Raw genomic sequence first — 15,909 nt, forward strand, 5'->3', positions numbered from 1 at the left:
TCATAAAAAGGACATTAGCTGAACTTCCTCCATCTACCAGAACTCTTTTTATGTCAGCCCCATTAATCTTTGTTGTCAGAACCAGCGGGTCATCATGTGGAAAGACTATCCCCCTTGTATCCTCTTCCGTAAAAACAACATCTGGGATTGAAGTTGGTCTTGGGCGACTATCTGTATCCAGGGCATTAATTATATGGCGATGCTCCGACAAATGCTTATTTGCCCCACTGATTGTCCCTCCATGCACCGGCCCTCCGGTTATCACATCAACCCCTCTCCCTGTTGATAACGGCGGAATTCCTCTAGCCCCCTTCCGGATCACACTACCCTGCGGCCTTTCTTGCCTTACATCAAGCTGCTGCCTTTAAAATTGTCAGGGTGTGGGCTGGTTTCCACTCTGACTTAGCTGGTACTGAGATAAATGACCCTTTCTTATCAGCTCTTCTATGTTATCCTTTAGCTGTGTACATTCTTCTGTTTAATGACCCACATCTCTATGGAACATGCAATACTTTTTAGCATCCCTTGGCCTGGCTTTCATAGGAATCGGCCTTGTCCATTCTTCTCTGTTCTGATTCACCGAAAAGATCGTCGCTCTAGGCGTATTCAGCGGTGTATACGAACTGTACCGCATCGGCGGTTTTGTAGCCCTAACTTCCTGCCGACTTCCCCCTCCTCTATTTTGGGTCGAGGTTCTCGGCCTCCCACTTCCTGAAGCTGCACATTCAAATTAAAACTGACCCTTACCAGCGGTCACATTCTTGTTTCTTGTCTTCATTAGCTCTTCGCTCTTGATGTAATCATGAGCTTTGTTGAAGGCTGCTGCCAGCGTTGAGAAGTTCTTTCGCGTCAGATACCGCTTGAACTCAGAATCATTCAGGCCATTCATAAGGGCCATTACTGCTATCTCTTGTTGCAACTTTGGGATTGTGTTTGCCTCGTTGTTGAACCGCCTGATATAGTCCCTCAAAGACTCATCTGCCCTCTGTTCAACTTCCATCACTCTCCTGATGTTCTCTGTCGCACACTGTTGCTAACATACTGCCCGATGAATATCTCAGTCAACTTTTCAAAACTATCTACCACCCCATTCTCCAGATTATTAAACCAATCAGCTGCAGCCCCAATCAATGTAGTCGGAAAGACCTTACACCATACAGCATCTGAGTTCGTGTAAAGCATCATGTGCCCCTCGTATGACGTTATAAACCTTCCCGGATCTCCTCTTCCATCATACCTACATGTCGGCATCTTGATCTTCTCCATCGGCTGATCCAAGATGCTTTGCGCAAATGGTGACGCCCTTAATTGTACCACAACTCGCGGTACCTGCCCTTCAACCTGGGAACTTCTCTGCTGATAGGTTCTTGTGACAACAGTTCGGCTTGATGACTCCCCCTCTGCGTGACGCGGTGTGGTATGCGTCCTTACCGACGTTTCTTGTCGGTGGTGCCTTGGTGAGCTTGTTATTCGATTGGACTGCTCACCTTGATTAGCTAGCGGCACGCCCCCTTCTGCCTGAGCCATTTCGGCATCTTTTCTTTTTTTGCTCATTGCAGTCATTACCCTTGCTGCTACCTGTAATTCTTCTGGCGTAAAATCTGCCATGGGATCTACCGTTGTTCCCTTTTGCCTTTCTGGGGTTAACGGCATGTGAAACTGATTTTCCTCCAATGTATGTGTTTCATCTTCTATCTCAATTTCTGGCTGCATTGTGATTGGTCGATTTACTGTTTTATTTATTATCGGTGTCATATTGTTTCCGGCCATAATTATTGTTATTTTTATGTGTGTGGTTCTTAGGCGATAGAAGTAATCACTGGTCCCCTCCTTCTAGCGCTAAATTTTTTCTGTCTGGATCCGATAACCCGAGAACCCGAACCTGAGATCCTGACACTCCTATCGGCAGCCCGAGAACCTACACAATTGAACAGAAGTTAGCTAACCCCGGGATGTTCCGGGGATAACCACTCCGATGATAAAGTTAGAATGTGCTTAAGAGAAGATAAATAAGAAAGAGAAAGAAGAGAGAGAAAGAGAGAAAGAGATAAAGAGAGTGTAATTAATACCTCATTAATGACTCCCAACCTACTATTTATAATAAGTATCATGACAGGTGTCTACAGAGCATGCAAAGCCCTTTTCTGCGAAGTGTCAAACTGCTCTTGCCACGTGCCAAGTATCGACAGGCCGATATGTCTGCTTTACCAAACATATCTGCCCATTTATCATCCCTACCGGGTTTAAATCCGAATCTGTAAAAGATGTCGGCCCATCCTATATATCCTCCCATACAGTAAATACTCGTTGCTCTTGTCTCCTACAAGAACCTCTACCTTACCTTCCGCGGCCGCGATATAGAGCTCGTTCTCCATTTCTTTTGTTGCCACCTTTGAAAAAACTGAAGTTGTTCAAAAAAAAAAAAGAGTTTTTTTTTCTTTCTTTTTTGGATGACTTTATAGAATGAAGGTAGCTATTTTGGGCCATTGATGATGTCTATTTAAAGATTCGGTCCAATCTATCTGGAGTAAGTTAATTGTTATTGTAAATGGTGTATTAAATTATAATGATTCAAATTTCAGGTACATTATTAATGATATTTCAGATCCATGGATTAAATTATTTAGTAAGACGACGAGCTAAAATCATGCATGTTACTATAATTGTAGTTGATCTAGTAATTTGTGTCAAAAAAAAAAAAAAAAAAAAAAAAAAAAAAAAAAAAAAAGAGAGAGTTGATCTAGTAATAGTAATGTAGTACTACTGTTGATTAAATAAAAAGTTGACTAGGTAATATTATATTGATGTGTATATTACTATCTTATTAGTAAATGGTTTGTTGATCTGATAATTAAAGTCAGTGGTTGTTGCTTAGGGAAGTGTTAATGGAGTGTAACTTGTCATCTTCAAAGTTGTTACTTGCCTTTTACTTGTGTGAGTTGTGTCTAGCAAGGTAATATATGCTAAGGGCATGTTCACATTTACTAAACTGAGCTAAAGTGAACTGATTTGAGCTGAGCTGAACTAAACTGATTGGAGCTGAACTGAACTGAGCTGAAATGAATATTTTATGAGAGAGGAAAATTAGGAGCTGAAATGAAATGGATTGAACTAAATTGATTGAAGCTGAACTGAATTGAACTTAACTGATTGGAGCTGAACTGAACTGAAATTAACTAAATGTGAACAGGCCTAATCAATTCAGTTCAGTAAATGTGAACAGGCCCTAAGTACACTATCTAGAAGTATTAATTTTAAATTAGGTTAAATAAATAAAATGGATAAATGGATCTAATATATTATATATCTACTATCTCCGTTAAATATTATCTGCAACTTTGGAGCAGATTACGGTTCACAATGCAAAATTTGAGGGGTGAAAATTAGTGGAAGTTTAGATGATTTAATTAAAGTAGAGGAGAGAGAAAGGCTGACCCCCCCACTTGCATTTGAAATCTGTCAGTTTTTTGAGGGAAATAGATTTCCCTCTTAAAATTTCCCCAAAATTTCAAACAATTTGAAATTTTTGGAGATTCAAAACTCCCACCAAAATCTAAAAAAAAAACAGATTTATGCATTAAAGATTGAGCATTTAAGAGGCATATAAAAGGAGCCTCATTCATTACAGAAGCATTCAATGTTTCTCCCAAAAGACAAGCCATGAAATTTTTAAGATTACACCATTAGTTTTCCAAAAGTTAGCACTAATCACAGTCATTAAGTCCCTAAATATCCAAAAAATTATCCTAACTAAAGTCAGTGATGCACATGATCTTCACAAATCAGACGCTTCATTGGCTTGGCACCTCCATCATCCTTTTACCCTAACAAGAACGCCCCTTCTTCACAAAAAAAACCAGCAGGGACTCCTGTTTCATCAACCTTGAGCTGGAAATATTCATGTGTAGTAAATGTCATGGCAGAGTTAGAAGAAGGGGTGTTTTTGGAGGTTGATCAACTGTTAACTGAAGAAGAACTAGCAGAGCTTTACTATGACTATGAAGAACACATGCAAGATTATGGCTTGTATGATGATTCTGATGATGAAGTAATGGATGAAAAGGGGCAGCAAGACAATGATCAACAAGCACAGCAACAAACAGAAGATCAAGGCAACATTCAAGCAGCAACAAGCAGAAAACAACTTGATTTGCACAAGAAGAGGGAGATTGTAGATGCAATCTTACTCAAAATGCATAATGGCAACTTACCAAGAGGGTACATGCAAGAACTATCACACAAATTCAATGTACACAAATCAACAATCACAAGGGTTTTCAAGGACATTCAAAAACAGTTGGAACAAGGTGATGTGATTGATGTCAGGTCTAAGAAGTATGGCAGAACAGGGCCTAAACCAAGGGAATTTACTGATGAATTCCTACAGTCAGTGCCTCTGCACCTAAGGCAGACAGAGAGGAGTTATGCAGAAGCATTGAAGATATCTCATGTTACTCTTCACAACTTAAAAAAAAAAAAGGAAGGCTCAGAACACATACAAGCAGCAACAAGCCAGCTCTCACAAGTGACCACAAAGTTGCAAGACTGAAATGGATTCTGTCTTACATTAATCCTATCATTGGGAATGAAGACTCTACATTTGATGATATGGACCATGTCATCCACATAGATGAGAAATGGTTCTATCTTAATCCAGATAAAAGGAGATTTTATCTCCTTCCAAGTGAGGAAGACCCACAGAGAGTTCAAACGTCAAGAAGATTCAAACTGAAGGCAATGTTTATGGCAGTAGTGGGAAAGCCATTGTATGGGAGAAATGGGGAGCTACTACATGATGGGAAATATGGCATGTTTCCTTTCACAGTCAAAGAGCAAGCAAAAAAATCAAGCAAAAACAAGCCTGCAGGAACATGGGAGACCAAGGCAATACAAAATGTGAACAGAGAGGTGATTAGGGAAATGTTTCTCACAAAAGTAATACCATTAGTCATCTCAAAATGGCCACAAAGTCTAAGAAAAAAATGTCACAATACAATGGGACAATGCAAGACCACACCAGATACCCAAAGATCAAGAATTCATTGAAGCTACTACAGCAAATGGGTTCAACATTCAACTGGTGTTTCAGCCACCTCAGTCACCAGACTTGAATGTGCTAGACTTAGGATTGTTCAGGTCTATTCAGTCACTGCAGTACCAATCATTTCCTAGCAACTTGGATGAGCTAGTGGACAAGGTCATTGAGTCTTATGACACATTCAAACCAGAGGTGAACAAGTACATTTGGATCACTTTGCAAAAATGCATGATCATGATACTGCAAGCAGAAGGGGGTAACAAGTACAAAATTCCTCATATAAACAAAAAAAAAGCTTGAGAATTTGGGCATTTTTCCAGACAAGGTGGAGGTGCAAAGGGATATAGTGCTGGGAAGTGTAGAGTACCTAAACACAATGTTTAGGCCAGCCACTCAAGGGATTCAAGATGCAGCAGAAGATATGGAAGTGGATGCAGATTAGGGGACTCAAGCCACAAACCAGGTTTTGCACACTGACAACATTGACTACCACACATAACCACTTAACCTTTTTTTTCCCCCTTATGCTATGGTTAATGAATAGGTGGTTAGGTGTATTTTGGTGATTTAGATTAAACTAACATGTTAGACAGTCAAATGTGAAGTCTTTTGTTTATGTGCATCAACTTTTGTAATCACTATATGAATGAAATGACAAAGACAAGTTTTTGAAGTGTTATGGCAATACATGTCCATCAGAAAGGTTATCAATGGTGTTGAATACTACACTTCACAACATTGTTACCTCAACAACAATCTCAAACAAGAGATTGTTGGAGCAACTCAAATGTGTTAAGTGAAATTCAATGGAGTCCCTTCATCATTTGAACCATACAAGTCACTAAGGGTGGAATTTCATACAGACAAGGGGGACTCCACACATTCATGGGGCAAATAACAGAAAGGGGGGGGGGACTCATTGAAGCACTGCTATAACAAGAACACCAACCCATAGACATTGTTCTCTACAAAACATGATCATTGAGAACATTGTATATACCACACAACAAAACAAACAAACCAAACTGAACTCAGCATTCATCATTCATTAATCACAATCCCTTGTTCCATCTTTCTTAGTACACAAACAGAGAGATCAAGGCAACACTCTTTCAATCAGACAACCAGCATAAGGCAACATTATCACAGCCAAAAATACAGAGTACACCATATCATTCATGAGTATTACTCACAATATCACCATCATTATTACTAAAACATAATATGAACAACATTCCAGCCACACATGGTCTATAATTAAGCCACAGGCATGCTCATCCAACAGATCCACCAAAAAAAAACAATCCATCAGCATATGGGCAACAGGACTCATATAATTCACCCACCAACAACATAATCCAGTAAAAAACAAACAAGGTAGCCTAGAACACATGCAAAAAATTAAAGAAAACCAACCAAGATATATGAGGGACTCAAGAATATAAATGAAAGAGATTAGGGTTAGGAATCGTTACGAAAGCAGTCACTCAGAGGGTTGAACCGAACGGTTCATCCGCCTCACATAGCAGTTGACCACAGGGACTGAAGAGCATCTAGATTCAGGCTGCTTGGCAGGAGAAGGAGAAGCCTCCTCCATATCCTCATCCTCATCAGAAGAAAGGATGATGTACTCATGGTCTGGAAGCCCACGCATCCTCCGAAGAGCAACACGTGTCGCCTTCCTGGTAGATCTGACCTTGGGGGTGACCTAGGCCTCTTAGTTCTGGCCTTTTTTGGAGCCACAGCAACCCCCAAAGCAGATTCAGCCACCAGATCTGCAAGAAGAGGACAAACAGAACCCAGATCTGCAGGAGCAGGAGCAGCAGAGCCAGATTCAACCACCATAGGAAGAGGATCTTCCTCACTCTTCAACTTCGCCTCCTCCCTCTTCAACCGTTCCTCCTCATCAATACTCTTTAGGACTTGACCCAAAGCTCTATATCTGTACAGAGCACAGTAGCCACCAGTTTCAGCGGATTCGTAGAAATCACGAGGAAAAGGGTTGTCAGTTTCAAAGCAATGGAGGAAGTGGTTGATCAGATTCTCCTCACCCTTATCATTTGTTGCAATGTACGCATCTTTCAAAGGATCAAGGTTAGGCATTTTCATAGGGGACTCTTTTTTCTCAGAAAATGGTGTGGTGATTGGTGAAGAGTAGATCTGGAGAGAAGGAGAGGAAGAATCGAGGTAAAAGAGGAGAGAGAAGGTGGGAAACGATGAACTAGGGTTCATCTTCAGAAGAAGATTCATGAACATAAAGGGAAACCCAACCATCAGAAATTAATTTTTGGTGGTTGGGGAAGTCAGTAAATGAGGAAAGAAGGAGGGAGATGAGGAAATAAAGGGAGGGAATCATTAGGTTAGAGTAGATCTGATTAGTTTAAGGTTTGTGAAATAAGATTAGTTTAGGAGATAATAAGGGTAGTAATTAAAAATAAATAAAACATAAGTAAGGGTAAAATGGTAATTTCATGCTTTTTTGTTTACTACAAATGGAAAAAAAATGAAAAGTTGCAGATAACCCTGATCATCCCGAAACGGCAAAAGTTGCAGATAATATTTAACGGAGGTAGTATTTGTTTTCTAACGAGAAGGTTTGACTTTTGTATATTCACTTTAGTTTTGGCTATTTGCATTCCTCAATTTATACATTACATGAAAAACATAGTCATGTAAATCTTATACTGTAAGATTTAATATATTTAACTTAGAATATATATATATATATATATATATATATACTAAATAAAAAAATGCATAAATATTTGAAATTGAAAAAAATTCAATTCAAATCAATCGCAAGTCATTGTAACCAAATTTGCTTCGCAGAGTTGGTAAATAACTCACCTTGTATAGTTGTATGTGACTTTGAAGTTAGAAATTTGAGCTCCACCAATAACAATTACTTGAGATTATGGGGATTCCCTTAACTCTCCAAGCGGGATTTGCTTAACCTGTAAAAGGAGCTGATGATTCCGTAGAGTCTTTGATCTTATCTTACAAAATAATATATAGGATAGATCTTTCATTTCAAAATCAAGTCAATTGTAATTTGCTTTAATACAAGTATTATGTTGACATTATTATAGCAACAACATGATGAAAGCCAAAAGGGTCAGCATGATGTAAATCCATGTGATACATACACAACTTGATTGTTCACACCCTCCCCCATGATGAATAAGTAATTAAACCATCACCTCCCCCCGATACATATTCAGTTTCTCCATAAATTAACACATGGTCTGCATTGACCAAACTACTAAAAAAACCATGAGTAATTTAATATGAAATATTATATACAGTATGAGGTTCAGAGGTTATTATACTACTCCATCTGTAATAAGTAAAAACTCTATGAAGTATGGACTAAGGGTTAGTGTAGTTTATTAATTTATTTATTTTTACAATAAGGAGTGAAGGATCCCGAACGAACCTTAGCCTTTATGGTTTTTTTGGTCCGTTATTTGCATATTAGACACTTTAAGAGTGAGGGGAAATGGGCAAGGGATCCTCATATTTTTCACCTCAAGGTTAGAAGGTGTAATCCTTTTCACTTGACCAACCTAAAGGTTAGTGTAGTTCATACGAAGGGCATTATATAGAGAAATATGTCAATCAAACTAACATATTTCTCTATACTAGGGCAGTCAACGCGCGCGTTGCGCGCGGAATGGCTAGCTTTTGCAACTTAATTTTACTTGTCTTGTATTTGCACTTCACATGGAGGAATAAAAGACCGGTAAAAAGAATATATTTCTATTGCTTAGGCATTTTTTTTTTGTAGTCGTCCTAAGTTGAATGTTACGTGTGAAATATCTCGTATATTGAAAAAAAAATCTTTAATTTTTTTATTTGTATATGGTGATTCTTTTAATTGGAATACTACGTAGAGTTACAGTAGAATATAATGCTTAGGTTTTTCAATGATAATGCAGAAAAGGAACAAATGTTAGAATTGTTGTCTGTTTATTTTTGCAGTGTTGATATTAGCATTACTTAATTGTGTTGGTACAATACGAAATAGAGAAAGAATCATCAATGATGAAACCAAAACGACCAGTTCCTAATCCACTACAGAGGCTAACAGTATTAATCAATGAGTTCATTTTTAATTTAAAAGTACAATCCTTCTAGATGAAACCGAAACAACCATTTCCTAAAGCAGCCATAATCCATATATATATATATATATATTTTAACAGATGGAGTCATGGAGAGGAGGAGAGAAATCTCAAATGTGTAAGGAAATATAAACGGGTAAGAACAATTTGAAGTTGGATTGTTGGAGTACAAAATTACAAATAGGGTTACAAAGGTAAAACACATTTTGAAGGGTAAATAAGGGTACAAAGGTAAAATAACATTTTAAAGAGTATAAAAGTCCGTGCACTATTCATAAGAGCAACTTTCTACTTTTTACTTTTTATTTATATAAGGTAGGATAAATCCCTTCATATGAGATTTTTTAAACTTAAATAAATTATGAATCTAACATGAAGCTATTATACTTGGCCCTTAATATTTTTACCAAGAACTGTTGACATTTAAACCGATGAGTGGCGATGACCTATTCATCATGACGCAATTTTTTTTACTCCATAATGTGTTAATAATTGTTTTTTTTTCTTCTAAAAATAAAAAAACCAAAACAAAATAACAAAATAACAAAACCTATCATGTATTGGTTCAATCGGTCAAGTCAGGTTTTCGCTTTTAATTGGGAAACTTCAAGGAAATATAGTTGGGATCGACCTCCAATTTCTGCGAACTATGGTCAGTGACTGCGCTGCTAAGTTTGCGTTTTTCCATGTATCCGGTGACCTATTCTGCTTTCCTTGGAATCTCGTATCAGGGTACCACGTTACTTTTTTGAATGATCCCGAACCTGGTTCTTTGACAGCCTATGTTGTGGGTTGTATCCAGTATGCTTATGCTCATGCTATTGCTAATGAAAATGATGACGATTCCTGTCTCTTTTTTTGCTAATGCTATCCCAGTTTAATTCTGGTTAGTAATTTACTCCCTTTTATCTCCAAATTCATAGTTTACCACTTGAAGTTGTAAAGTAATTTACTCGGTACATGTATTAAAATGAACCCATCATTAAAATAATACAAGAATAATAGACAGGAAGTACTTACAGTGGGAGGAAGACATGGTGATTCTCTGATAAGATCGGCAGGGGTTTTACAGGCTTTGTTCTGTATTGTTAAAAGATCTAGTAGCCATTGTTCATTGTCCTTTGATGATTTACGTTCTTCCCCCCAAACATGAAGGAATACTTCTACAAGATCGTAACGGTGTGTTTCCATGATTGTCCTTCAATTTCAGCAGATCTCTTACAGATTTAATTTGTAGAAGGTGGTGCAAAAAATAGCCTGATGGATGATCTATTAGGTGGTGCCAAAATGTCAACCCGTCATCGTCACAAGTTTGTGCTGCTTTTGGTGATAGATTGCATAGTTCTCTAGCCATTACGAGGTTATCAGCTTTAATAGCTCTCATTAAGGGGGTGAGACCATCCTTGTCGAGCCAATGTGTCGCTGTGTCGTTTGTCGCCTCTACCATTGATTCTATGTCTACTTCTTTCTTGAACTGCTCATCCATGTCTTATGCAAAACACTACCAAACAATTTAAAATGATGAATAAAAAATAGTACTTGTTGAAGTTAAAATATTTACTCATGGGGCATTCGGCGAGCAAATGAAGAGGCAACTCTTTACACTTGTTAGCTACACCAGCCGATCTTGGATCGTGCATTAACAATCTTTTTACCAAAGTTGTGTTATTTGCTACGAGTGCTTCGTGAAGCGGTGTATTGCCCTCTGCATTCTGTACCAACCAAGGTGTCTGTTCTTGAGATCTAAGGATACTCTGATTGCATAATTCTAGTAATAGTAACAAAAGGCCTGATTTGCACAATTTTAAAGTAACATCAGTGTCAAGGCTGTCTCGGTTTCCTGAAGCAACATAAATTTTCGTATCAGAATGATTTTGTACAAGGATATGAACCTGTTTGACAGACAAGTGATGGAAATTTTTCAAGAAGTTGTTGGATGAAATCTACAAAGTCGTCATGCATTATTCGGCTTTCATTTTGTATCTGTAGCAATTTATGAAGGATATTTCTTCCCTTGGAATCATGTGAGAGTAAGAATTCCATGATTTCCAATTTTTCCATCCCTAATTTGCTCATTCTTTGCCTTAGAAAGGCTATGTCTCTTTTGTCTGCTGCTTCGGATTCCTCCAGTGTCATGTTTCGCTTCCTTAGCATCTGCATTGCAATATTCGACAAATGAAATAATATATATCAGTACTGTATTACACTTTGTTTGGATAGAAAGAAATGGAAGGAAAAGAAGAAAAGAGAAATGGAGGGGGACAAAATCTCTTGTTTGGGTAAAAGATTGGGGGAAGGAAGGGGAAGGAGAGAGATGGATCCATTTTCCCTCACTCTATAATAACCATAATCCCTCCAAAATTGGAGAGATTTGGAGGGAAAATGGAGCTCACCTCCCCCTCCCTTTCTTTTCCCTTCCCTTCCTCCATTTTCCCTCCCCTTCGTTTCCTTCCTTCTTTGTTATCCAAACAAAGCGTTAATGTTTCCTAGTTTCAGTTGTTCCTACAAAACAGAGTAGTACCTCAAGAAGATTATGTTGTTGTATCAGTGATGCTACCGAGACACCTTCCATGTTTTTAATACTAAGTTTCGTCGAGGATTCCAACAGAACTCGTACCATGTTAATATCCTTATTTCTTGCAGCAATATGCAATGGTGTATCTCCTAGTATGTCCTGACAATTTCTGAGGACATAAATCTCTTTAAATTTAAGCAAATTTTTAACTTGTTGATAGTTTGGCAGCCTAGTTATCACAAGATGTAGGATGGACTTGCCAGAAGCATCACACACCTCTGCAGACTGCAGCCAATGATAAAGTATTTTTTTTATGACCTCAAGGTTATAAGGTGAGTTAAGCGATGCTGCACTATGCAGAGGAGTCGAACCGTTTGTATCAGGCCAACATGTGACATGACTCCATTTCTCTATCAGAAATAATATCAAACTTGACATATCTTCGCCGGGTACAAATGTTGTAGCCAAGGCAGCTCCTCCCTCAGTAATAGGTTGTTTTATTTTGGCCATTATTGATTCACTCTCAGCTATATATGTATAGCACAAATACATAAACAGAAGTTAAATATTTTTCAAATAAATGGTAATTAATGTTACAACTATATTTAACAAGTCTAATTCTATTGCATGATACCAGCTAGACCTAATGATTTAAAGTCTAATTCTTCTCCAAGCATGCTCAAATAGGATTCCTTAAAACTAATGAGTTAATATAATTAGTTCAAATAAATTAATATATATTGGCTTTGTATTATAAGACGGAAAGAATAAATAATATAATATAAGTATCACGCTTTCAAGCTAACGTTTTTTTTAAAAGTTTTTTTTTTTTTTTTTGATATACATAAAATTATACTCGTGCTACGTATAGACCTTTCAAGCTAAGGTTAGTAGGTTACTATCACTTCTTTTTTTTTCAATAAAGAATGGTTACTATCACTTAGTATATCAAATGAAAAAAAGAGTTTACATGATATGTAGTCATCAGATGGTAAAAGATGAAAAATGTGGCCAGAAAGGCAGAAACTAATAAAGCAAAACATCATTTTAATTGTTTGTAGAGGAGTAAATAAAGCGTTGAAAATTCAGCGCATTTATATTTAATGAAAGAGACAAATTAAATAAATAAATCAACAAACAGCTGAAAATATGCAAGTGCATTAGTGCATATGTTGGTCACTTGGTTGGGTAGGCTAATATCGTACACACATGGTGTCCCACCGCGTGACGTCATGGTGAAGCATTATGTTTTTGGTGTGTGGTTGAGAGCTTGAGAATTGAGATAAATGCTCATAACCCACACTAGACTTTTTTTTTTTTTTTTTAAGAAAGACCCACACTAGACTTTTACGTAGGGGTAAAATTAATATGGTTTAAAAACAAAACCGAACCGAGCCGTAAACTAAACCAAGAAAAAAAAGTGCGATTAGGTTTGGTTTTGATTTTTGTTTTGAAAACAAATTTTAAAACGGTGTGATTTGGTTTGGACCAAATAATAATATGTTCCAAACCGATTTAATATAGTTTGGTTTTAATTTGGGATATAAACCACACCCCAAACCGAACTTTTCACCTCTATCGTTTTAAGACGTTCAACAGATTAATCATCAATAATCAATAACTTAACACTAAAGCAGACACCGAAAGTGACGTGTGTCTCATCCTGGTGCTATTTATTGCCTCCAAAACTCCATCTCCATTTTAGTCATTTTTTTTTAATATTTGTATATTAATACCACTGTAATAATATAATTCTATATCTTTTATATTATTTTTATAATAAATGTGTTCCTGTTTAACTGGTGTCCTTATTTTTAATCGTCTTTTTTACGGAGTATTATAAAATTTGTATTGCCAAAAAAAAGTAATAATAAAATTGATTCATATAATTGATACTCCATATTATACAAATAACTTAAAAATATCACTCAAATATTTTCAAATACCTCCTATATTTTGTTTCCATTTAAATATTAATTATACATTCAAATTAATTACAATTTTGTTTATGGGGTTTTACTATTATGTATTTAAAACTTGAGATAATATATTACTATTATGTGTTTAAAACTTGAGATTATATATTACTTTGTCTTCTAACATAGATTATATGACAATATAATTTTTAATTTTTAATTTTCTATATATTTGATGTGTATGTTTTATCAAATTTATTTGAAAGATATAATTAATTTTACAATGATAAGATTTACCGTATATGGCACGGAGCCTAAGTTAGTTATATAATACAATACTAAAGCCGAATCCACTTAATTAGATTTTTCCTTCGTACATGCCAATTACTTAATAATTAAAGATATAAATTGAATACGGGTTATAAATTTATAAATAAAAAAAATAAAAAAAATAAAAATAAAAACCTAAGCAAATGAGTTAAATTAAAACTAAAAAAAAAATTAAGGGTGTCTCCTATTTTTGCAAAATGCACAACTTGTTGGTAGATCATTGGCCACTCAGGTTATGTCGTGCCAAGAATGAGCTTCAAGCCTAAATTGTGCTAGACTAACCCACAAGTCATGCTCGATCTATACATAGATATAATAGACTGAAAACAGACATTGTATCTATGAACCAAACAAGCAAGCTAATTACTTTTTGAAAAATAGCTCTTTTAGTGGAATATATAAGCTCTTTTTTTTTTTTTTTTTTTTTGAAAAAAATATATAAGCTCTTTAAATAGGCTTTTAATTAAAAACAACAAAACAAAACAAAAAACTTTAATAACAAAAAACTTGAAGTAAATTTTCCACCAAACACCTCAATTACCTTATTTAATAATGAATAAGTTAATAAGCTAATTTTGCTCAAATAAGCTAACAGTTACCAAACCACAGTCTTAGGCTTACAAACAAATAAGATGAGGTTGAGAATTGACAAACTTACAATAATTAACAAGGTGTTTGATTGCAAGATGAAGTGGTGCTTCTTTTGACTTATTCACAATACAAGCCAAGGAAGGATCTTTCTCCAACAAAAACTTAGCAATCTTAACATTATCATGAACAAGTGCAACATGAAGTGGAGTGTTACCCTTTGAGTTTTCCACCCTCCATACCATTTGCTTCTTATCACCAAAATGATCATTGAGTAACTTGACTATACTAAAGTTTCCGACCTCGGCCGCGACATGAAGAGGGGTGTCTTCTTTGGAATTCTTCTCACATATTAACTCATTACAATCATTTGGAAGTTGCCTAAGACATGTTTCTACGAATTCGTGTTGAACCGTGATGTGAATGACATTGTTTTTTAAATAAGTTTTGTTCAGTAAAAATTTGTTCGTTGTGCTGAATTTCTTGAAGAAACTCTACATTACCTTTTGCAGCTGCAACATAGAGCTTCTTCTCCATTTCTACTTCCTCTGAATTTTTCATAGTTTCTATGTTTTCAAGACTAGAGTTAGACATTTTTATTTTTTTGGGTGAGGTGTGTTAGAGGGCGTGAGGGGGAAATAGTGTACGTTTAAGGCTTTATGACAAATTGGGCAATTTATAGGATTCAACTAATTTTGTTGACCATGTAAATATTATTTTTTTTTTTGAAAGCTGACCGTGTAAATAATTCATTGGTTTTATGTTCATTTTTATCCTTGGGTGATAGAAATAAATTACTTTTTTTTTAATGACAATGATAGAAATTTATTACAAGATAAGAGGAATTATGGTATACGGAGTATATGATTAGTCAATGCAAAATTTACATTTTTTTTTTGAGGAATAAATCATCTATCAATTATTGGGATTACATAACTTAAAATTGGGATTTACTGACAAATAAATCTTTTACAAAATTGTCATATTTCATATGTAATTTAAACTGTATATTAAACAATTTATGTGATCTGATTAGGGGTGGCAATTTGGGTTAGCGGGTCGGGTTCGGATCAGATTTCGGGTCGATTTTGAGTTATGCTTAGAAACTATAAAAATAGTGTAAAACTTAATATTATTATGAAATAGGAAATTTGGGTCAAATCGGGTCGAATTCAGGTTGTTTGGGTCCGGGTTTCTCTCAATAACTTCAGGTCGGGTTTGTGTCGGGTCAGGGATTGCCAGCCCTAGATCTGATCATTATTTTTTCTTAAACTTTTTGTCGATTTATTAAACATTTAAAATTTATCCCCTCAAATTACAAATTCTGGAAACGTCACTGATACCTATCAAAGAGATACAATATGACAATATCTAATAGTTGACTCATATTGACTAGGA

At 36.0% G+C, this 15,909-nt stretch overlaps 2 protein-coding genes across 3 annotated transcripts; one reads left to right on the forward strand and one right to left on the reverse strand.

Moving 5' to 3' along the window:
• Nucleotides 1-3,278: 3,278 nt before the first annotated feature.
• On the reverse strand, nt 3,279-15,826 carry LOC110726811 (ankyrin-1-like). Of its 2 annotated transcripts, XR_002512407.1 has the most exons (6): nt 14,582-15,826; nt 11,684-12,204; nt 11,055-11,316; nt 10,183-10,951; nt 7,886-7,992; nt 3,279-3,888 (listed from the first exon to the last, which is right to left on the reverse strand). XR_002512407.1 is itself a non-coding variant. In XM_021906331.1 (4 exons), the coding sequence occupies exons 1-4, from the start codon at nt 14,754-14,756 to the stop codon at nt 10,641-10,643; spliced, it is 1,269 nt and encodes a 422-aa protein (XP_021762023.1). In that variant the 5' UTR covers nt 14,757-15,826; the 3' UTR covers nt 9,146-10,640. The 2 variants fall into 2 exon arrangements, 1 of the variants encoding a protein (XP_021762023.1); XM_021906331.1 differs by lacking the exons at nt 3,279-3,888; nt 7,886-7,992 and having other exon boundaries at nt 9,146-10,951.
• LOC110726660 lies at nt 4,609-5,480 on the forward strand. Its single transcript, XM_021906130.1, has 3 exons — nt 4,609-4,908; nt 5,021-5,294; nt 5,359-5,480. Exons 1-3 carry the CDS (start codon nt 4,609-4,611, stop codon nt 5,478-5,480), a joined length of 696 nt encoding a protein of 231 aa, XP_021761822.1.
• Nucleotides 15,827-15,909: the final 83 nt, after the last annotated feature.

The sequence above is a fragment of the Chenopodium quinoa genome, unplaced genomic scaffold (genome assembly GCF_001683475.1).
Source record: "Chenopodium quinoa cultivar QQ74 unplaced genomic scaffold, ASM168347v1, whole genome shotgun sequence".
In the NCBI taxonomy this organism is placed as follows: Eukaryota; Viridiplantae; Streptophyta; class Magnoliopsida; order Caryophyllales; family Amaranthaceae; genus Chenopodium; species Chenopodium quinoa.